The sequence below is a fragment of the Mytilus californianus genome, unplaced genomic scaffold (assembly GCF_021869535.1).
Source record: "Mytilus californianus isolate M0D057914Y unplaced genomic scaffold, xbMytCali1.0.p SCAF_1, whole genome shotgun sequence".
Classification (NCBI taxonomy): domain Eukaryota; kingdom Metazoa; phylum Mollusca; class Bivalvia; order Mytilida; family Mytilidae; genus Mytilus; species Mytilus californianus.
In genome coordinates, this window is record NW_026262581.1 from 74,836,092 (window position 1) to 74,859,266 (window position 23,175).

A 23,175-nucleotide genomic window follows, 5' to 3' on the forward strand; every position below is an offset into this window, starting at 1 on the left:
ATTTTTTCCTTAATGAATTTAACTTTGGTTGATTTTTTCACTATTTATTCTTGTGATTTATGTGTTGTCAGAGTCTGTAGAAATTCCCGTGACAATGTGCAGCCCGGCATACTCGAAAACTTAGTTGTGGAAAATAGAAAGATTTTGGTTAGTTTTGTCATGGTAATAAATATAAGGACTATTTGGTACACTTTGAAAATTGGTCTATGAAAATAGCTGAAGATTTTATATCCACACGTTATTATAGACCAGTCACATGAGACATTTTCCTGGTAATATACTAATAAGGAACACATGTACCCTCACTCAGATTGGGGGAATAGTGTTTAAGACACCACATTTGATTAAAATGCAGAGACTAAAATAATTTTTCCTAACGAACTATTGATATGTTTCTTACAGCACTTCAACCAATACAACTAAGATGCAATCAGAGAATTATGACATGCAGTTAGTTTATGCTACTGATTTATTTCTTATTTGTCAAAATAAAATTTTAAAAAATGACTTTCACAGACCCAAAGTAATCAGCAAACGTCATTATGTCAATCGGCGCAAAAATAAGGTCACTCGGAGCAAACTTTATCCAGCGAGAATTCGAAATTGGTGTATTGGCAATAAAAATAAAACTGGCAACTGAGCGGGGTTTCTGAAATAAAAAATGCTATCCAATTTCTGGTAATGATCGATTTTGGGGGATTGGACTTAGCCATTTTCTTTTATAAATCAATTTTGCAGCAAAGGTTTTTTCAAAAACAGTGTTACAAACATCTATTCCAATTTGCTCGACAAAATTATAAAAAATAAGACAATATGTATTCGCATGAATTTTTTAAATAACCTGGGACTTAATATTTTTATGAGTACGAATACGAATACGAAAGTTTTATTTTTATTCGGTTCACATCATGATAACCGTACAAACAAAAGCTCTTGAGAGATTTTTTATTGAATATAAATAACACATACATAACATTAAAACAGAGAGCATGCAGATAAGATATGTGACCATGACTGAGAAAATGGGTCCAGATGAGAAAAATACATATTTTGATTTTTTTGCATTTTTGGAGCCTAATTGTCATAAATAACATTCTGTAAAAATTTCAAGGGGATAGCACAAGTAGTTTCTGAGAAAATAAACATTTCATGATTCGTAACTTACATGTATCTTGGAAATAAATTGACAAATTGAAGATATCATTCGAAAAACTCAAGACTTTTTCTTGTAAATGTGTATACTTCCAAAATTGTTCATTTTATAATTAGACACCTTAAGTTTATGTTTAATGTTTGTCAAATAATTTGAAAAAGTATGATTTATTCTAACTGATTTATATTTTGAACTGTTAAATCGGTTACCATCATGACCATGGCAACCAATTTTTTTTAATTTTTTTAATTTTTCTAATTTTTTTCAGATTGTGTGATGAACTTTAAATTTCAAAGTACATGTATATAAAAGAAGAAACAAATGGTTTCTTTTTATAATAGATAAATATATAGGCTATGAGGGTCTGGATGGTGGGTCCATTTCAATTTTGTTAATACTTTTCACCCAGTACATTGTATTTTCTATTCTTTATCTTTTTGGTACTTTTATTTTCTTTTTGCTCATTTTTCTCTATTCTGTAAACCCCAATCCTCACCATCCGATATGGGATATTTGTTGTGCCATTATTTACTAAAATAACAATTTGTTGCCTTGATAGAGTAAAATAATTTCAAAATACATTTTTATTTTGAAATAGTTCATTTTTTTCTGGTGATTGTCTCATATAAGCTTACACAACATCCACTTTGAGTTTGACTTTTTATTAATAGGTCATTTCTAGTAATCATAGAATTGCTTAATTTGTTTACTTCATTAATTTTGTATGTACAGGTTATTGGTTCATGTCTGCCATATTTTTTTTGGTAAATTGTTTTGTTTTTAATTAGTCCTTTACTTTTCTCAATTGAACTGTTTCATAACTGACTATACAGTATGGGTTTTCTCATTGTTGAAGGCCATACATGTGCCTATAATTGCTTACATCCACTTTATTTGAACTTAGGTGGAAACTTGTCTCATTGGTAATCATAACACATCTCTTTATTTTTAAATAGTACAACAAGCATTGTGTTAAAATTCAAATAATTTTCACTGAAATATTTTATCATTTTATTTAGTTCAGCAGAGCCTTTTTTCTTCCTCCATTGGATTTGGCATTGTGTTGGTCTTGTTGTGTTAAGTCTATTTCCTTTTTAGGAACCAGTGGTTTCGGACATGTAATGTTCTTAGCTGAATCTGAGTAGCAGTGCTGTCTTATCTGCTCATATAAATACCACTGCCTGGCAGGTTCAAGAATTTTGATGTTAGATGGTTGAGGAAGCTCACCTCCTGGTGGAGTTTTAGTTTTGCATTTCAGTAAATTGAATGTATATGATTCTGAAGATGCATTTTCTCTGCATGTTACTACTCCTGGGTGTTGTGAATCCATGTAAAAATGATGATAGTCAGTTATATGTTTCAAAGTTTTAAAGTACTGTTGCAAATAAGGCTTCCATTCATAAAACATTACAGGATCTTGTATATTTCCTACAACTTGTGGTATGTTGTGTCCATTTCTGCTGGACCTTGTCACAGTTTCAGCTACCTGTAATAAAACAAAGAACAATAAATCAACTGCAAGACTTTTCATAAATGATTTGAGAGTACTTACAAATACATACAGATTTAAAAAAAGAAAATTTGAAAAGGTGACTTTACAGTAAAATACAGCCAGACATCAAAAACAGATGACAATAATATGCAAGTCAGATAAATCTATAAATTTAGAAACTAACTCAGGTAAAAACTGGATATGCTGTCTATGCTTGAATCAATTATGAGTACATTTTGTAATTTGTGTACAAGATAAAACATTTTAAGAAACTAATGTTATGTCATTAATCCAAAGAACTAATCCAGGTTTCATATGTGTAAGAGTTATTGCCCTTTGATCATATTGAATAGGTGAAATATTGACTATTTGAAATGACTTTAGAAAAAAAAAACATTAATAGTTCTATCTTAAATCAAGTAATAATGTTTATACATGTACTAGTATATTAAATTGTAGTTTTAATTATTATATAAACTACCATTATCTACCTCTGATAATGTTTCTGCTGCTGAATTTCTCCAGTGTAACTTCCAAACACCAAAATGCCAATCAGGCTCAAACTTGGTATGTCCTGCAATCATCATTGAGTATTCTATGCTTTTGTGTAATCCTGGCAAAACAAAAATAAAAATTATATTACAAAAAATACTTATTTTAAAAAAGCAAATACCAAAATGAGAAAGTTAACAAGATACCAGTAACTAAAGTTGTCATACTAGAAATAAATATTGTATGCAAAATATATACATCTGTACTTATAAAAATAAATAAATCTTTTGAAGGTTGATAACATGAAATGTTGATTCTAATCACAGAACTATCACTATAACATATTCTGCATACATTGTTAATATAAAAAAAGAAGATGTGGTATGTCTTAATCTAAAAATACAGATAGAATAAAATCAGTGTTGTTTATTTAAAAAGAGAATTTTAAACTTTTATAAATAAATTGTTGTCTTGGTTATAGTTTGAATATAATATAACACTTTGTGAAATAATGTAACATAATCAAATAATAATTACCTGTCATTACTCTCCATAATGCATACCATAATACTACATTATTCTTGTTCTGACCAGTGCAGTTGTCAAAATGGATTTTAGCATCAGTCTCTCCATGACCAAATTTGTTAAAATAGTGATGCACCATACTAACAACAGAGTGTGCTCCTTTGCCAATACTTTCAGCTTCATCAATCAAATAGAAACTTTGTTTTCCTACAAAACATTACATACAAAATTTACCATTAGCCATTTTGAAAACATTTAAACCAAAAGCATACATATCTAATACAATAGTATATTCACAAAGTACAATTTAACATGTACTAGTACATGATGTGTGCAATAGAGGTAAATAAATAAAGATAAATCATGTTTAAGAAATCTATTTCCATATACATGTATGTAACTTAACTCAATACATACATGAATCATAAGGGTATAGTTATTTATATCAGAGTTATTGATCTTGAAAACTGCACCTTACAAGTCAATGATCATGTACATTAAATATATATTTGTATGTCCAGTGATTATGTCCATCAGTCTGTTTTAAAACTATAAATTATAATAAATCACATGTTCATGTTATTGTTTCTAACTATCAAAAGCATATATTTAATGTAATAAAAAACCAATAAAAAATTACCAGATCCTTCTGAGCAGACTCCAAACACATTACATTTTCTTGGTGTTTTGAAATAAATGGGTCCCACTTGCTGAGCATGGTGAGGAAAGTGAACTTGTTGGGCATAATCCCAGGAATAGTGTAGAGTGGTCTGTACTGACTGTGGAGAATTTCCTGTAAAACACATGTAAGAGTTAACAACTAAATACATAAGATTGAGGATAGCCTGTTCAATATTAAAAAAAATATTCCTGCAGCCATGGTAGTACAATTGAATCTAATTTATCTAATCCAAGTAATATTGAGTCCAAAAAGGATACATGAACATTGTATATTGAGACATGTACATATGTACATCTATGTTTAGAAGTAGAAGTGTCAAGATTGTGAATTTGTGTATGTTTTTAACATGATTAACATGATTAATGGTTGTCTGGAATAAAGTTGACCAATTATATACAACTGAATGTACTGTCACATGTGAACAAAAGTATGGAATAAAGTTCACCACTTACACAAAATGCATGCACTGACTATTTGGTAAGGACTTGAAACGTATTATATAAATAATAATAAAAATATTCAAAAGTATGTTTTATGAATATGAACAGATATTTAGGAGAGACATAAAGAGATATGTAATATTAATACAGAAGACATACATGTACTTTGGTGGAATAAACTATTTAACCTTTATATATATATACATATATTACCTGATTGTTTCAGTGCATCTGGCAAGTCCATGTAGTTTTGTTTGCTAAGTTTAACCTGCTCACGGTAGTAGTCTCTTTGTTCTTTTGCGAGTTGTACATGGATATTATAGTGATTTAACAATAACTGTTTTTCCTCTTCAGACAGATTTCCACTATTAGATATTTTACCAGCATATTCCTGACACTTTTGACATAAATCAGTACATGGCTTTGTAACTACAATATTGGGACATAAATCATGCCACTGTCTTTGAAATGTTCTTACACTCACACTTCTATACTTCATATTTATTGCAAGTTTTTCATATTCTGCATGAATGTCAACTGAATTTTTGTCAGATGGTAACAACAAAACTTGATGGTTCTTGTAATTAGGCAACCTGCCTGGTAGAGGCAAAGCATTATCAGTAGCATATTTGATAAGAAATGTTTTTATCCTTTCTGAATCCTGAAATGTAAGGGCATGTTTTGGAAGTTTCCCTGTGCTAGCATAAGTTCTAGGAGATAGTCCATCTACATCTAGTGATTTTGCAATAGAAAGTAATTTCTTCTTTTCAACCCCATGGATAAAACAAAATGTCTGTCTACATACTCGCTTTCCTTTGAAATAAAACTCCTGGTATGGGCGTTCCCTTTCTTTAATTTTGTGTTTCTTGGCTTCAGTGACACTACCAGAACGCCTGTGTGCAAACAATTCAGCCTTGATTATCATATCAAGTTCATCTTTAGAAAGTTCCTTGCAGTGCTCTCGGAATTCAATAACGGCGTCCATTTCAATGATTTGGCTACAAGGTTCGCCATAAAATTCTTTGCACCCGCAAGTGTCATTTCTGAAACGGGCCTGTGCAATATATTCTCGTGTATCGTCATCTGAAGGTTCGACTAAATGATCGACATTGTCGTCGTCATTGTCAGATTCAAAGTTTTCAACATCAGAATTAATCTCGGACTCGGGGCATTCGTAATCGTAAAAATATAATTCGTCGACCCTATTCAACTCATTTATGAAATCATCATCTTGGTTCTGCAAAATCTCAGGCGGTATGCTACTCTGACTTGCCGAAAATCGACTTTCCTGGCTCATTTTATCTGTTTTATACTAAGACCGCCATTTGTACTTTTGTATCCAATGTAAATACAAAGGGGGACAATTAAAAGTTTTGTGACTGGTTTACGCTCCATGCTATGCATTTCAAGGTAATCAAAATAAATATTTTTTAATAATTGATGTAGAAATATTATACAATTTTATAAGTATCAAAAGTTCAGTCTATTTTCAACCCTTTTCAAAACCTAATTGCAAATCGGTAATTACGAAATACAGGTGCTCGTTTAGATTTGACAACGTCAACTTTACGACGTCATAATACGAAATCGTAAATGCCGCATCTGGGCCCTTTTTGTCAGTCGCAGTCACATATATGAGCGGCATATATTACAATGCAAAGATACAGCACAGGCATATTGAAATACATGCAAAGCACTACTAAGCTACACATGTTAAGATGCTAAAACTGAAGCATTACTATAATTAAAGCACAACTAAAAAGTAAGCAAAACTAATTTATAGCACAACTAAAGCACACTTCTAAAATTTAAGGGCATAATTAATGCATAAGACATTCATCCTCTTGCCAGAAACAATGTGTTATAGTAGTCTCAGCCAGAAATAACGTTTTAGGCTGAGTTATCAGGGGGGAAACACTCCATACCAGGGACTTTCTATACTAACTATAGACTGTCCGGGCTCCCTGCCCATACCTACAGTAAAAGTAAAAACGAGAAATTCACAATAAAATATCAAATAGAAATTATTTATCCATAACTTTAAAGTATTATGTTTAAACTTATATTTCAATTAAACTTTATTCAATATAATCACATATGTAACAATATCTTATGGATCTAAGTTTATTTTCCTCATACGTACATTTATATATAAATATATAACAATATGTCGTATCTGGGACTATCATATTAATATATTATGTCCTAGGTCGTATGCTATTCTCATCTTGTAAATTCATGTATAAAGTTATAATAAATTAGGTAAAATATAAATAAGAAGAAAAAAATAACAGTGAAAAACATAATCTATAAATCATAGGCCGAGTTATCCAGCAGCAGAAATAACATAGTTTGCCATATATTTTTTTAATGTGCGATAGTGGTTTGAAATAACTATTTAGACTACTTTTTTTATTTTACTCCTTAAACGTTTCTTTGTTTTAATACATCGATCCCTTGCTTTAAAACTCTGGTTAATTCTGCGTTTTAAGTTGCTTCACGCTTGATATTCGAACGCACATACTCTGATTTAATTCCCGCGGAATTTTCGTAAACGTAATCTTTAAAGCGTTTTGTACAGGATATTTTCATCAGCGAATCAGATGAACATTTCTGTCACCGATTCTGGTTGCCGAGTGACTCCGAACGCACTTGAACTCGCTTGCAAAATATAAACAAACCTGTGAAATGACAGAATAAACAATAACCAGGCACTTTGCACAAAGCTTTAGTATGCTATTTGAATAAAAAGCTGCATTGCAAAGAAAGAGTCACCAAGGAAATAACTTGTAGGCATACAATAATGTTATGAAAACAGACTTGCAAGTTGCAGTATCATAACAAATTCCTGATATCACATTCACAGTGTCAAAACATGTAGCTTAGACCTGTCAGCCTGATCCTTTTCTGTAATAACTGACATATAAGGCAAATTATTTATTAAAAAGTACAACTATAATGTGAACTAATGAGCGCTCCATTATCATTGAAGCTTGTATTTACAAAAAAAATAACAAACAAGCCCTTTATTGCTTTAAACAGGTTGAGACCAGTCACCCAAATTGGTTAGTATATGCAATATCCTAAATTAGATATAAGTTTTCTGTGCTAAAACAAAAGGTTATTTGGTGCATGCTTGTTTTACTTATCATACCGTTCAGTAATTAAAAATAGCTTCAAAATAGTATGCTCGATCCTTTTGGTGTAATCAGATACAAATTTAATGAAAATCACATGTTTTTTATAATAATAAACAAAAAACCAGAATAATTTTGTCATGTTGTTGAAGATTTTTTTTTACCATAATAGAATTATCCCACTGTAGACCAAAATCGACCCCTGTACTATATATACTTCTTTCAGGAGCATATAAGATACAATGATTACAGTAGAGACAACAACTTTCTGGATATTTTCTTGATTATGAAATTAATGCCTTGGAAGATGGAAGTTTCAGAGGGATCAACATAGCAACTTATTTATTTTCTGGAAAAGTGGCCAACCAAAAGTTGATTTTAATGATCTTAACAGATGCAATTGAGAGCCTTTTAGCTGAAATGAAAAATAAAAATGTTTTGCACATAATATATTTATATCCTATTTTTGGTATTACATGTACATGTATATCACAAACAGGTTATCATTAACTCATTTTGGTGACTGGTCATAACCTCGTAAATAAATAGGAATTATCCCATAAATAAAAAACCTGATTCTTAATTTTGTAGTCCATAGCATATACATTTTGTACATCACAGAGTCAGCTCTGTAGTCTGTAGTGCTTCTTTATGTTATATATATTCAGCCACTTTAAAGCATCAACTGTTTTCACTTAATTCACAGTGATATCAACACCTGTGCTGTTTCACAAGCCTGCTGACTTTTTTGATTCAGCTACAAAATGTATGCTGGATCTATGTGATCACTCCAGATTTGGAGATGGTGCAGAATTCTAAGTTTAAGACATATTATGAAACTAATTATGTGATTTTATGACTTGCTGAAACTTTATACTCCATTTTTATCATCTACTGCCAACTTTTGACATGTTATTTACCCTTAAATTAAGAAAGTATTGGTCGAACAGCTACTTTATTTTAAATTTTCACTTGCATATAGTCCCTTTGTAAATCAAAATTTATAATAAATTACTATGTATAAATTAATGTGAAAAAGTAACATATCTAATTTAAGCAGTTGATAAGAATTATGAAAGTATTTTATCAGTATCTAATGCTTGAATTGAAGTAATTGAATAAAATTTGGTATATTATATGTGTATTGATATGAAAGTTCATTCCCACACTTTTTTGAAATGCTATTATTCCAATTCTTTCCATAGGCAAACAAGAGTTCTGATACAATATATACAGCATGGTAGACAATTATCATAATTTACAAACAAATACACTAACTTTTATACCAACCTGAATTGACCACAGTTGATACCTCTTGTATTAAATAATGGAATACACAAGTATTGACGTCAATAGTTGTGTATTCAATCACTTTTGATCTACACTACATAAAACTATTCTGTAAATTATGTCTCATAGATGAATGATTAAGGATTAAAAAGGTGTATTTTTTTAAAAGAAAAGACAAAAAACAAAATATGTAGAAAAAATGCAAGCAGGGTCTATTTTTCTTGTAAAATCAGTGACAACTTTAATAAAATAGTATTATAATCGTCTGATATTAGTCAATAATTTAGGTTAATTTAAGTTACAATTTTCATTAATCTACTTGAAACAAAATTGCATAACTCTAACCTGGACATTTTCTGCAATCAAATTTATTTGTTTATTCCCCATTATATTGTATAAATTGACAAAGGTATTTGTACATGTATTTGAATACAAGATTTATTTTGTTCTCTATGAAGAATGAACACCAATTTAAAAAAAAATGATTAGTTATTTAATTTTTGTTGTTGAAAAAGTGCATTTTCAATGCCTCTTTCTGGAAATTATTAAGTCAAACTTCAATGAAAAAATATACATGACCTTCCTTTGAAGATTTCTATTTCAAATCATGTCAAAATTATTTAATTGAAAAAAGGAAGATAAGAAAAATCTGTACCCCTTCTAAAAATTGAAATATCAAAATAATTTTATCAATATTGAGAAATTCTCGATTCATGGGCCATTGAATACAATTTTTTTAGGAATATTATGGAAATGAAATAAAACCTTCAGTGTCATATAATCTTTATCAAAAATCAATAAATGATCTTAAGATGAGTTAGAAAAATTGTATACTTATGTTTAAACATAGAAATGCTTCAGAAAGCAACCTTTTACAAGTAAATTTAGGGAGGCAAGCTTGTTTTATCAACTGAATAAAAAAACAGTTATCTTTCTGAATTTAATGCAAGAGTTTTTTTTGTTTTGTTTGCCAAAATACCTGAGAATATGATTTGAAATTATGCGCACAACTCTTCAAGTCTTCCTATCAGTGCTTTTTATTACTTTGATTGTCAGATCTAGAAGTACCTGAGATGAAGTACACCTTTTTTCTGAGAATTTAATGAGCTGAAAAGGGTGATTTTAAAAGGAAAAAATAACATTGGTAAATTTTTAGTGAAATAATAATGAAAATGATGACGTTCTACATTTCAATCCTTGTGTTGTCAAGTTGTGATGGTTGTCTCTATATAAATGTCTAACAGAAGCCTGTGTAAAGAAAAAAAATATTGAAAATGAGAGAAATGTTAACATACATTTTGTAAATATCAGTCCGTAGTGAATGTTCTTAAAGATTAAGTCATTTAAGTGTTTTCCAGACATATATAATGACCGATTTAATATTTAAAATGATTTTTAGCTTTAGGTTGCAGTCAGTAAGATACAAAGATGTATGACCTAGGAGAACTGTATAAGGTATCAAGCACAGACAAGGTGAAAGATGCTGAACGTCATCTCAAGAAGGAATTGGAGGAGCTTAGAAATGAAATGGAAGAAAATCATATGGCCTTCCAGCTACCAACACGATCTATAAGGTATGAATGTCTTTAACAAAAGGTCATAATAAAAACCTTTCATTTTATTAATGCATATGCATGAGTTTAAACTATATGGCCATTTTTGTTTTTTACAATTTGTGGATGAATTATTTATAGAAATGACAGAGGGAAAACTGTAAATACTTGATATTTAAATGTGATATTGTACACATGAAATATTGCACAGGGGTTATTTTTCTGATCACGTTAAATACACAAAAATTATCCCCTGTGCAAATGTTCTGTTGAAAGCAATTATATTGATGTGAAAGGCAAACTTGTGTTTCATGCACAAATAATTAAGGGAAACAATACACAGAGAATACTTACTGTATTATTGTCTGAAACCTCTCAATTCTGATAATGTGGAGAGTTCATATATTCATTCTTACATGGTTAGTAGACCTGATGCTTTCTATAAAGTTATTTTGCTTCAACCCATTTTTAAAAAAGTTAAGGGAGACAAGTGTGATGCAAAGTGATCATAATATGTACATTTTATGATTAAATATAGGAACCTGTAGTAGGAATTTGATTTACATTTTTTTATCGTCTTTCTCATTCTTTAAACAGATGCTTGAAAAATAATAATGAAAAAACCAGGAAGACATACCTGCAAATATGTCTGAAATAATGTTTTCATTAGTTATGTTATTACAAAGATTTATCTACTTTTTTATATAGTGTTATGTGGTGTAGATATAATTTCCCCATGTTTTTTGTAGTTCTGTGCCAATGCCTAGAGATGTGGAATATTTCAAACAAGAAAGACAACGTATTATTACTAGGTCAAAAGAGGTAATGGATTTTTTTACTTCTAGAATTAGATTTATATTAGGTCTTTTATTTGATTGATAGGGTTTAATGCCATTTTCTGTACTTTCATACAATTACTCAATTGTTGTCTTGTTAAGTGGATGAAACAAAGCTATTCTGAGTATGAACACTTACCTTTATCAAATGTACTAATTAAAATTTACATTTACTGTATCATCAGGACTTATGCTTGTTGGTGACTTGGGCAAAAAAGCCTTTTAACTTTCCTCGCACCTCGAAACAAAGACGAAATCTAGTGTTACTGCATTTCAAACAGTTGTTCTCAGTAACTTTCCATTTTGATGTAAAGAAATTCAATGACAGAACAAATTTATTTGATTAAGAATTGAATTAAATTGTTGAAAGTTGTCTCATTGGCAATCATACCACATTTCACAAATGTGATGATACCAATATCAAAACAGCAGTTTTGTTTAATTTCACACCTCTTTTCCCAGTCAGATTCAGGAAGAGAAGTCACTTTTCCCTGTCAGATCACTTCTCCTTGTAAGATTCAGAAAGAGAAGTAACTTCACGCTATGATTTTGAAGTAGATTATTAGTTTGTATAATGAGTGCACATTGTAATATTTCAGTTATTCATTATAACTCAGTTAGTCTGAGCCCAATGGGTAAGGGAGAACTTTTTGAATTTTGGTTACATATACTGTACAACATATACATTAATGAAAGGAGATGTAGGGTATATGTCAACAAGACAGCAACCCAAGGACACATACGAAAAGGAATAGATATATATAATATAAAAATAAGAAGATGTGGTATGATTGCCAATGAGACAACTCTCCACAAAAGACCAAATGACACAGAAATTAACAACTATGGGTCACAGTACAGCCTTCAACAATAAGTAAAACCCATACTGCATAGCCAGCTATAAAAGGCCCCAAAATGACAAATGTAAAATAATTCAAACAAGAAAACTAACGGCCTGATTTATGTACAAAATAATGAACGAAAAACAAATATGATATACAGCAACAGACAACAACCACTGAATTACAGGATCCTGACTTGGGAACAGTCAACATAGGACAACATCAAATGATTTTCATATTGTTTACACTGCATGTTGTAAGAATTTGAGACAATTTACATCATCATATTGCTGCATGATGTTACTTTTGTGTATTGATAATCTTTGATGGTCACTTCAATTTCACATACATCCTATGCTTTAGTACCTAAGTTTAGGGCCTAACCTTTGATTTTGACATAAGAGAATCTAATTTTTAAAAAGTATGAACAATATTAAAATAAGTAGTTGACAAATAAAATTTATCCATACATTTGAGAAAAAAATATACACTTTGCTTTAAAGAAATGACTATAGAGTTCAGCTGAAAGTAGAACTAATTGCACTATATATGTACTGAATGTTTACTTTTTATTTTATTTTCAACAAGGTGAGCCAAGCAAAACCTTTGAAAATGCAGTCAGAATTAATGGTAGAGGAAATGATGAATGCTGAAGAATTTGAATATGCACCAAAAGGTTTACCAATGTTGTTACACCAGGTGAGATATTTATTACACTAAAAGGTTTACCAATGTTGTTACACCAGGTGAGATATTTATTACACTAAAAGGTTTACCAATGTTGTTACACCAGGTGAGATATTTATTACACTAAAAGGTTTACCAATGTTGTTACACCAGGTGAGATATTTATTACACTAAAAGGTTTACCAATGTTGTTACACCAGGTGAGATATTTATTACACTAAAAGGTTTACCAATGTTGTTACACCAGGTGAGATATTTATTACACTAAAAGGTTTACCAATGTTGTTACACCAGGTGAGATATTTATTACACTAAAAGGTTTACCAATGTTGTTACACCAGGTGAGATATTTATTACACCAAAAGGTTTACCAATGTTGTTACACCAGGTGAGATATTTATTACACTTAAAGGTTTACCAATGTTGTTACACCAGGTGAGATATTTATTACACTTAAAGGTTTACCAATGTTGTTACACCAGGTGAGATATTTATTACACTAAAAGGTTTACCAATGTTGTTACACCAGGTGAGATATTTATTACACTAAAAGGTTTACCAATGTTGTTACACCAAGTGAGATATTTATTACAATTAAAGGTTTACCAATGTTGTTACACCAGGTGAGATATTTATTACAATTAAAGGTTTACCATGTTGTTACACCAGATGAGATATTTATTACACTTAAAGGTTTACCAATGTTGTTACACCAGGTGAGAGATTTATTACACTAAAAGGTTTACCAATGTTGTTACACCAGGTGAGAAATTTATTACACTAAAAGGTTTACCAATGTTGTTACACCAAGTGAGATATTTCTTACACTAAAAGGTTTACCAATGTTGTTACACCAAGTGAGATATTTGTTACACTTAAAGGTTTACCAATGTTGTTACACCAGGTGAGATATTTATTACACTAAAAGGTTTACCAATGTTGTTACACCAGGTGAGATATTTATTACACTAAAAGGTTTACCAATGTTGTTACACCAGGTGAGATATTTATTACACTTAAAGGTTTGCCCATGTTGTTACACCAAGTGAGATATTTATTACACTAAAAGGTTTTAACACAAAAAAAATATGTAATTTTAGTGGGATGTAAAAGCAGTGACAGAAGCACAATTACTGCTTTTAGCAACCCTATAAAATTAGAAAAAAAAACATTCAATTTATATTATTACATTTTTATGATACAACCATGAAATTACAAGTTATATGAAAAGTCTTGATTGTTTTCTTATGCATTATTGTGACGTTGTGATTGAAAGCAATGCTGTAATTTTTCATTTTAATGCATCATGATTGTTGCATGCCAATCAAAATTACGTATTCTTGTGAAAGAGGGATGAAAGACACCAGAGGGACAGTCAAACTGACAGATCGAAAACAAACTGACAACGCCATGGCTAAAAATAAAAAGACAAACAGACAAATAATAGTACAGATGACACAACATAGAAAACTAATGACTAAGCAACAGGAACCCCACCAAAAACTGGCGGTTTATCTCAGGTGCTCCGGAAGGGTAAGCAGATCCTGCTCCACATGTGGCACCCGTCGTGTTGCTTATGTTATTACAAATCAGGTAAATAGTCTAATCCAGTAGGTCATATTCGTGAAAAGGGAAGGGTATTGTAGTTACGACATAAGGAACATATTCGATATCATCTGTGAAACGGTTATTCCATAACGGTCAACCAACTCGTGATGGCATCCGTAAAATTTACGAAGGGATGATTTCAACTTCACCATTTGGAACTCTTGGTTTAATAGCTTCCTTGTGAGCAGCAATCCTCTATCAAGGAAATCATGATAGGAAATACAAGCCCGGGAATATCGTATTAATTGGGAGATATATACTCTGTATGCAGGCGCTGCTGGAATGTTGCTACATAGAAATGGAAAGTTCACAATTGGGAAGCTGAAATCATCTCTTTTGTCGTAAAGTTTTGTTTTCTACCGACCCTCATTGTCAATTTCTAGATGTAAGTCAAGATATGAGGCAGACTTAACTGTATCTGTAGTATCCTTTATCTCTAGTTCGATGGGATAGATTCGTTCAACATAGTCACCAAATTTTGTATTATTTAGTGCGAGAACATCATCTATATAGCGGAACTTCAAGTTAAAGGATATTGCTAACTTCTTATCTTTCTTCCTAAGAAGTTCCTGTATGAAGTCAGCCTCATAATAATAAAGAAACAAGTCGGCAAGAAGAGGGGCACAATTGGTTCCCATTGGAATTCTGACAGTCTGTTGAAAAACACGTCCTCCAAACGTAACAAATATGTTGTCAATCAAGAAATCAAGCATCTTGATAATGTCAGTTTCAGAGAATTTTTTGTTTGAATCAGAGTGTGAAACATACATGTAATTATTAAATTAAAAGTTTAACTATGTATTTACATAAGGTGATATATTTATTACACTTACCTGTGTTGTCACAGAAAACGAAAAGTTGTGGCACATGTGTCCTTAAAAGTAAACTCTTCTCTGTTTTTTCTTCAGCATTTTTTGGAAAGAATGCAGCAACTGATCCAATGTAAATACTCACACATGTTGAGATGGAAGAGATTCTGTGAACACAGTAGTTCAATAGAGAGTTTATATCCTCTCTACACAAAGAGATTATCGTAAGTTTTATTCAGAAGGTGAAAATTAGTTTAATACCAAGGTTTAGATTTTACTTAATAATTCAGCTGACGATTTTTTTTTCTACTTCTTTGATTAAGTTCTATATGCCCTGCAACGAAATGTTTGGGGGGAGGGATATTGTTTTATCACTGTCTGTCCTTCCATTTCTCCATCCTGATTGGTAAATTGTTTTTTTCAAGCAAGAAATTTTAGATTATTCAGGATATTAGAACACTAATAATTTGGAGATTATCAGGATTTTGATAGTTGTCAGTCTTTCTGCAAATTACAAGATGGTGAACTTTTGCTATTTTCATTTCAAAATTGTGGATGTAATGTGCATGGTTTGTCTGTGATGGAAGAATCACAAAGTAATTGTAATGTAATGCATTACATTGCAATGTAATGGCCCCAGGCCTGCTGCAGGCTAACTTCTTTTACAGATGTTAGGCTGAAACTTTTACATAATATATAGTTTTGGTAACTATACTAAGGGTGTGTATATTATAAGTATTTTGATTTCTTTGAGTAAAAGAGTCATTCTTTAAATACTAAGGAGACAGCAGCTCAACAATAAACAGCATCCAAAATTAAAATTTTTAAAGTGACTTACATCTGATAGCCTTCAAAAAATATTTAACCCATTACATGATTTTGTTCAAATTAAAAATAGAATGATATTTTTTTATTTTAGACAAATTGTAACTGAGTACAATGACTGTGTAGACAGAGCACAAAGACTGAGTGAAGCGAAGGAGTCCATGCTGTGTGGAGGAGATGGGGGAATTATGTGTGTTAAGATGGAAGACATGTTGATCTTTTTACGATGGCTAGTGTGTCATTTACACTCTCTTAGAACTGTTCATCATTATCTCAGGGTATGTTCAAAAATAGGCAGCATCTCTTTTAGCAAAAAATCTTACGAGTTAAAATATGTCATGAACATTTCAGTTTAATTTACGATCAATTTTAATCACAAGATTTTTTGCTAAAAGAGTCGCTCATTTTTAGCTCACCTGACCTGAAAGGTCAAGTGAGCTTTTCTCATCACTTTGCGTCCGTCGTCCTGCGTCCGTCATCCGTCGTCCGTCGTCCGTAAACTTTTACAAAAATCTTCTCCTCTGAAACTACTGGGCCAAATTTAACCAAACTTGGCCACAATCATCATTGGGGTATCTAGTTTTAAAAATGTGTGGCGTGACCTGGTCAACCAACCAAGATGGCCGCCACGGCTAAAAATAGAACATAGGGGTAAAATGCAGTTTTTAGCTTATAACTCAAAAACCAAAGCATTAAGAGCAAATCTGACATGGGGTAAAATTGTTCATCAGGTCAAGATCTATCTGCCCTGAAATTTTCAGATGAATCGGACAACCTGTTATTGGGTTGCTGCCCCTGAATTGGTAATTTTAAGGAAATTTTGCTGTTTTTGGTTATCTTGAATATTATTATAGATAGAGATAAACTGTAAACAGCAATAATGTTCAGCAAAGTAAGATTTACAAATAAGTCAATATAACCGAAATGGTCAGTTGACCCCTTTAGGAGTAATTGCCCTTTATAGTCAATTTTTAACCATTTTTCGTAAATCTTAGTTATCTTTTACAAAAATCTTCTCCTCTGAAACAACTGGGCCAAACTAAACCAAACTTGGCCACAATCATCATTGGGGTATCTAGTTTTAAAAATGTGTGGCGTGACCCGGCCAACCAACCAAGATGGCGGCCACAGCTAAAAATAAAACATAGGGGTAAAATGCAGTTTTTGGCTTATAACTCAAAAACCAAAGCATTTAGAGCAAATCTGATATGAAGTAAAATTGTTTATCAGGTCAAGATCTATCTGCCCTGAAATTTTCAGATGAATCGAACAACCTGTTGTTGGGTTGCTGCCCCTGAATTGGTAATTTTAAGGAAATTTTGCTGTTTTTGGTTATTATCTTGAATATTATTATAGATAGAGATAAACTGTAAACAGCAATAATGTTCAGCAAAGTAAGATTAACAAATAAGTCAACATGACTGAAATGGTCAGTTGACCCCTTTAGGAGTTATTGCCCTTTATAGTCAATTTTTAACAATTTTTCGTAAATCTTAGTAATCTTTTACAAAAATCTTCTCCTCTGAAACTACTGGGCCAAGTTAATTATAGATAGAGATAATTGTAAGCAGGAAAAATGTTCAGTAAATTAAGATGTACAAACACATCACCATCACCAAAACACAATTTTGTCATGAATCCATCTGCGTCCTTTATTTAATATTCACATAGACCAAGGTGAGCGACACAGGCTCTTTAGAGCCTCTAGTTTTACAATTATTAGTCCGTCTGTTACACTTAATAAGTGTGGATAAAAAGAGAAGTTAGGCATATGTCAGCGAGACAGCATCCCAACAACACAAAACTAATCAGACATAACGAGGGTCAATGTACAGTCTTCAACAATAGGCAAGTGCCTATACATTTTGTCATGGTCCAAATCGCTCCGAGTTAAGAGAAGTTGTAAATATATTTTACGGAGACTATCAAAGATATGCCAAATTTTCTAAAGGACAAAAAAATAAATAAGTTCTATCTGCTCATGTTTATCTCAGGGTTAATTTAAAATGGAGATACTGATATTTCTGTTTTTTAACTTGTTTTAAAAGATAGTTCATCAGTAACAGATACATGATTTTGAAAAATGGTGCCCACTATGGCAATGTTAGGAGTGGGATTTGTAGAAAGTCTATACATTAACCATATATGTATTTCCATAATAGGAGTTGGGGTTGGGGAGGGGGAAGGTGGAGGTCTCCCCTAAATTTGCCTCTTTGTTTTAACAAGTCATGTTGATTTTTAATGATGAATAGTCTTAATATGAATTTGTTTTTACATTTTAAGCTTTAGCCTACCGGTACTTCAATGATTAGATTCTTATATTGTTGGATAAAAAAGTTGAATTCATATAATATAAATTTCTCTAATTTTGCATGTATTTTAACTGAATTTGACCAGTTCGATAAATTTTGATATTTTAAATAAACAATGTGTTGACTACATTTGTTTCATGTGATTTCCCTCCATATTTATTTTGTAACATGGCATTGTGGCTACAACAATGTATTAGTTTGTGATTCGGTCAGTTTAGATGGAACCACAAGTTGGAAGTCAATGATATTTAGTATGCAGTTGTATAAGTATTGGCAAATCTCAATTCCATTGAGATTATTTTGCCTTGTCCCCTCAGTCATGGTCTATTGACTTTGAAACTTATGCTTAGTTTACATGTATTAGTTTGTGATTAGGTCAGATTGAGGGGAACCACAAGTGGTAGGTCAATGATATTTGGTATGTAGTTGTATAAGCATTTGCACATCTCATTTCAATGGAGATTATTTGGCCCTGCATACTTAGTCACAGTCTATTAAGTTTGAAACCTTTGCTTAGTTTACATGTATAAGTTTGTGATTAGGTCAGATTGAGGGAAACCACAAGTAATAGGTCAATGATATTTGGTATGCAGACATATAAGCATTTGCACATCTCTTTTCCATGGAGAATAATTGTTCCACCCCCTTGATCCTAGTCTATTGACTTGAAACTTGTATAGTTTACTTGATAAAATTTGTGTTAGGTCCAGTGTTCTCCCCAGGAATTTTGGATAGCATCACATTTGGCGTAAAAAAAAATTGTATTTATTTTTCAATGTCATTTGTTGCGTCGCGGCGATGCTCTCGTTCTTTTAAGTTATGTTGATTTTTTTCAATTCATAACTGAGAATACAATTAAAGTATAACTGTTCTTTTAGTTTATTTCTTTAATATTCATTTATAGTTACAGAATTATATTTTTCTTGTTAGAAACTACCAACTAAAAATCTAGTACAAAAGAGAACTTCTTTTATATCAAAAAGGAAAAGAAAGTATCATATAGTAATACCATTTCAATTAAAAACTATTCTGTTTATCATGTTTATGAAATTCATTATTTCCTGGGACTCAATGTATCAGTCCCAGTTGTTTCAAACAGATATATGTTTTTAACATTGTTAAACTACTTTAATCAGTAAATTAATTGAAACAATGCGTTTACATAGAAATAAATACATTTTGCAAGGAGATCTAACAAATAGTCTGTAAATTTGTGTGGAATGAGTAGCTTTCCCTATTGGGATCATTATTATTCTGTCAGCTGTGCCGTTTCTGCGTCTGTAGTTATTACCGTAAAAATACGGATTTTTATCATAGCTGGTCCGCTTCCGATCTGTAATTAGTACAAATATATCAATGGCGGTCGAAGAAAAATTTACGAAAATAAACAATGTTTGAGAAGCGAATTGGATGAATATATCACGATTTTACTGTAATAAATAGATGAAACATTACCTAAATGCAATTTTCATCACGTTCTAATGAAGTATAGAACTTATTTTGCCCAGAATCGAAATGTTTTATGTACGCTCTCGAGTACCGGAATGGAAAGAAAACACTTCTTTACAAGTTGTTAGTTTGAAATAACAAACGACCAGCCTGTTAAGTTCGCTCGTTTTTTTTGGTTTTTTTTCTTCTCTTAGGAGACGAATTTGCCTTGATTCAAACGTAGATTTCGAATTGTTTATGATTTTCTCGATGTCAAAATTTTGCAATTGGGCCACGTGTTATCAGTCATGTCATAAGTGTCAGCTTGGGGTATTCGTATCCAAACAGTTATCACCCAAAGGGCAATTAACACCTATTTAATCAATTTAATTGCCTCTTATGTCTGATTTGAAGGAATTACAATTAAAGGTGATATAATTTTTATGATCACAAGCGGCAATTTCGATGAAAGTTCGAAATTTAGGACATCGATATTGCGGCAATTTAAGAGCAGACAAGAAAAAAAATAGCGTCCTCAAAATAATTATAGCGTCGCGGAAATTATTATAGCGTCACGGTAAAAAATTATAGCATCGCGGGGCCGTGACACTAAAACGGCCTGGGGAGATCACTGAGGTCAATTTAAGATGAACTACCAATATTAAGTCAATGATATCTGGTATGGAATTGTATAAACATTTGCACATCTCATTTTCATGGAGATAATATGGCCCTGTCCCTCATCATGGTTTACTGACTTTCAAACTTTTACTATAGTTCACACATAAAAGTTTGTGTTTAGGTCAGTTTATAGGGAACCACTTAATATGAATCAGTGATATTTGGTATGCAGTTGTATTGGCATTTTCCTGTCTCAACTTTAATTTCAAAGTTTGCATTATACTATCAAAATAACATAAAGGCATCAATCAGACAGTTTTATTCTTAACTTTGTGTCTTAACAGTCTGAACACTGTCTAAACAGTCTGAATACTGTCTAAACAGTCTGAAAACTGTCTAAACAGTCTGAATACTGCCTGAACAGTCTGAACACTGTCTAAACAGTCTGAATACTGTCTAAACAGTCAGAACACTGTCTAAACAGTCTGAATACTGCCTGAACAGTCTGAACACTGTCTAAACAGTCTGAATACTGTCTAAACAGTCAGAACACTGTCTAAACAGTCTGAAAACTGTCTAAACAGTCTGAACACTGTCTAAACAGTCTGAAAACTGTCTAAACAGTCTGAACACTGTCTAAACAGTCTGAATACTATAAGTTCATAAATAAGGTTAGAAAAATAAATTCTCTAAAAAGGACTTAAGGCTAAAAAAAATACTTATTCACGAAAATAAGTTAATAGTATTTGTTGCTATTTTTATACAGATATTGAAATGGATTGCAGTACAGTATAAAGCAGAGACAGCACCACCAGAGAAACACATAGATGATGAGGTATAATAATTAACTGTCTGAATAACATTGTATTTCTTACAGTAGAACTTACTGTGAAGCATTCATTGCTAGATACAAATTAGTGCTAGTCCTTCTATATATGTGTTGAGTTTTAAGGTCAAGGTAATGGATACTGCATATTCCATAGATAATGTATGACACGGTTTTCAATCAGTCCTGACACCTTAAATAACCGTCAGTATCCTTATGTCACAGTGAATCACAACACCAACAAGAGTGATTTTTAATTGAGTAAGCTTCTGCATATTGTATACTTTAAATAAACACTGTGAGTAGGATGAGTCCTGTAGTATGATGAAGAAATACAGAACAGCTATTTATTTCAAACACTGTCTGCTCTAAATTTTCATCTATTTATGTTCTTTTAATTATTCATTTAAGGAGGAACAAACTCAAGCATCAAAGATGGCTTCATGGTATCAAGATGATTCAATAGGACTTTTTCAGAGACCTAAGTCAGGTGGTGCCTCTCGTCCTACTTCTGCCACTACTGCAAGAACCAATACACCTGTGCCACAGCCACCACCAATTAATGCCAATCTATTATCAACCACTCCACTTCCTACATCAGCTTTTACTTATGCTGCTGCTGCTTCAGGTAGGCATGACCTTTAATTTGACCTTTGTTGTTTATTTTCCCTACCCTAAAAAAACTATAAATAACCCTTTTATTTATTTGTATTTGGCAACACTAGACCTTTGAATAACAACTAATTAGATTTTTTATCTGAAATTATTTACCTCTTGATTTTTTTTCAAATAAAATTGTCAGTTTTTTTGGTAAATTTTAATTGATATAACAGATAGCTTTCAACATTTAGGGGGGGGGGGGGGGGGGGGGAACTTTGAAAAAACAGTTTTTAATTGAAAAAACTTGTATCCAATGATGTTGTTTGAAAAATGAAATAGGTTTTAACTTATGAAATCATTTTGATACTTTATTTGTAAACAGCTTAAAAATATTACTATTCCAGGTGGTGGTTTAGCTATGGATGAAACCTCTTTAGGTTTACCGTTGACAGTAGTAGATTACCAAAACCTCAAACCACATATCAGTTATTTACTGAATTTATATGGAATCAATTATGTAAGTATAGATTTTATAAAAATAAGTAGATGTAGTATGATTGCCAATGAGACAACTCTCCACAATGAGACCAAATGTTATATGTTCATTAAAATTTTAAAGTTATAACTGATGAACCACATGGAGGTGTCATAAGACATTATAATGGAGTAAAGGTGGAGACATAAAAAGATGTCATTATTGAGTTAGGAAGGGGGGATTGTCAAAACAGATCATTATGGAAGAAAGGGCTAATCTTAACAAGGCTTAGAAGTTTTCAGTGCAAAGATTGCATTTTTATTCTTGAATAACTGAAAGTAAAGTCCAAAATATGCAATTGTGTATTATTTTTTACATATTTTTCAGGATTTGGAGAAGATAGACAATTCCAGTGATGAAATGGAATTATATGCAGCCATCGGTCGAAAGTTTAGGACAGTTTTTATGAGACAGGAACATATGAAGACTTTCAAAGCTTATGACAGACTAGAGGTATTAATTCTGTTTCAGGAATACAGCAT

At 31.6% G+C, this 23,175-nt stretch overlaps 2 protein-coding genes across 19 annotated transcripts in view; one reads left to right on the forward strand and one right to left on the reverse strand.

The window, feature by feature from the left end:
• Positions 1-2,150: 2,150 nt before the first annotated feature.
• LOC127724210 (uncharacterized) lies at positions 2,151-6,414 on the reverse strand. Its single transcript, XM_052231109.1, has 5 exons — positions 4,998-6,414; positions 4,303-4,455; positions 3,675-3,869; positions 3,137-3,258; positions 2,151-2,639 (listed from the first exon to the last, which is right to left on the reverse strand). The coding sequence occupies exons 1-5, from the start codon at positions 6,079-6,081 to the stop codon at positions 2,169-2,171; spliced, it is 2,025 nt and encodes a 674-aa protein (XP_052087069.1). The 5' UTR covers positions 6,082-6,414; the 3' UTR covers positions 2,151-2,168.
• Positions 6,415-7,423: 1,009 nt separating this feature from the next.
• The window catches only part of LOC127707401 (uncharacterized), a 76,409-nt gene continuing 60,657 nt past the window's right edge, over positions 7,424-23,175 (forward strand). The window contains exons 1-10 of one of the 18 annotated variants that reach the window (XM_052211881.1): positions 7,424-7,573; positions 10,611-10,785; positions 11,514-11,586; positions 13,031-13,141; positions 15,646-15,770; positions 16,466-16,649; positions 21,499-21,567; positions 21,970-22,186; positions 22,563-22,675; positions 23,021-23,146. In XM_052211881.1, the coding sequence (XP_052067841.1) occupies positions 10,640-10,785; positions 11,514-11,586; positions 13,031-13,141; positions 15,646-15,770; positions 16,466-16,649; positions 21,499-21,567; positions 21,970-22,186; positions 22,563-22,675; positions 23,021-23,146 (1,164 nt within the window). In that variant the 5' untranslated portion in view covers positions 7,424-7,573; positions 10,611-10,639. Of the gene's footprint in view, positions 7,574-10,610; positions 10,786-11,513; positions 11,587-13,030; positions 13,142-13,166; positions 13,189-13,213; positions 13,236-13,260; positions 13,283-13,307; positions 13,330-13,354; positions 13,377-13,401; positions 13,424-13,448; positions 13,471-13,491; positions 13,518-13,544; positions 13,565-13,591; positions 13,612-13,636; positions 13,659-13,732; positions 13,753-13,825; positions 13,846-13,870; positions 13,893-14,013; positions 14,034-14,058; positions 14,081-14,105; positions 14,128-15,645; positions 15,771-16,465; positions 16,650-21,498; positions 21,568-21,969; positions 22,187-22,562; positions 22,676-23,020; positions 23,147-23,175 lie in introns of those variants that run through there. The other 17 variants (XM_052211900.1, XM_052211908.1, XM_052211917.1 and 14 more) reach the window with 17 other exon arrangements.

What these genes read in the sequence shown, in the direction of transcription:
- LOC127724210 (XM_052231109.1), bottom strand. Translation starts at nt 6,081, where the DNA reads ATGAGCCAGGAAAGTCGATTTTCGGCAAGTCAGAGTAGCATACCGCCT. An exon ending in ATTATGGAGAGTAATGACAG is followed by an intron (nt 3,259 to 3,674) that starts GTAATTATTATT and finishes TTGTTTTGCCAG; the next exon opens with GATTACACAAAAGCATAGAA. An exon ending in CAGCAGAAACATTATCAGAG is followed by an intron (nt 2,640 to 3,136) that starts GTAGATAATGGT and finishes GTTTTATTACAG; the next exon opens with GTAGCTGAAACTGTGACAAG.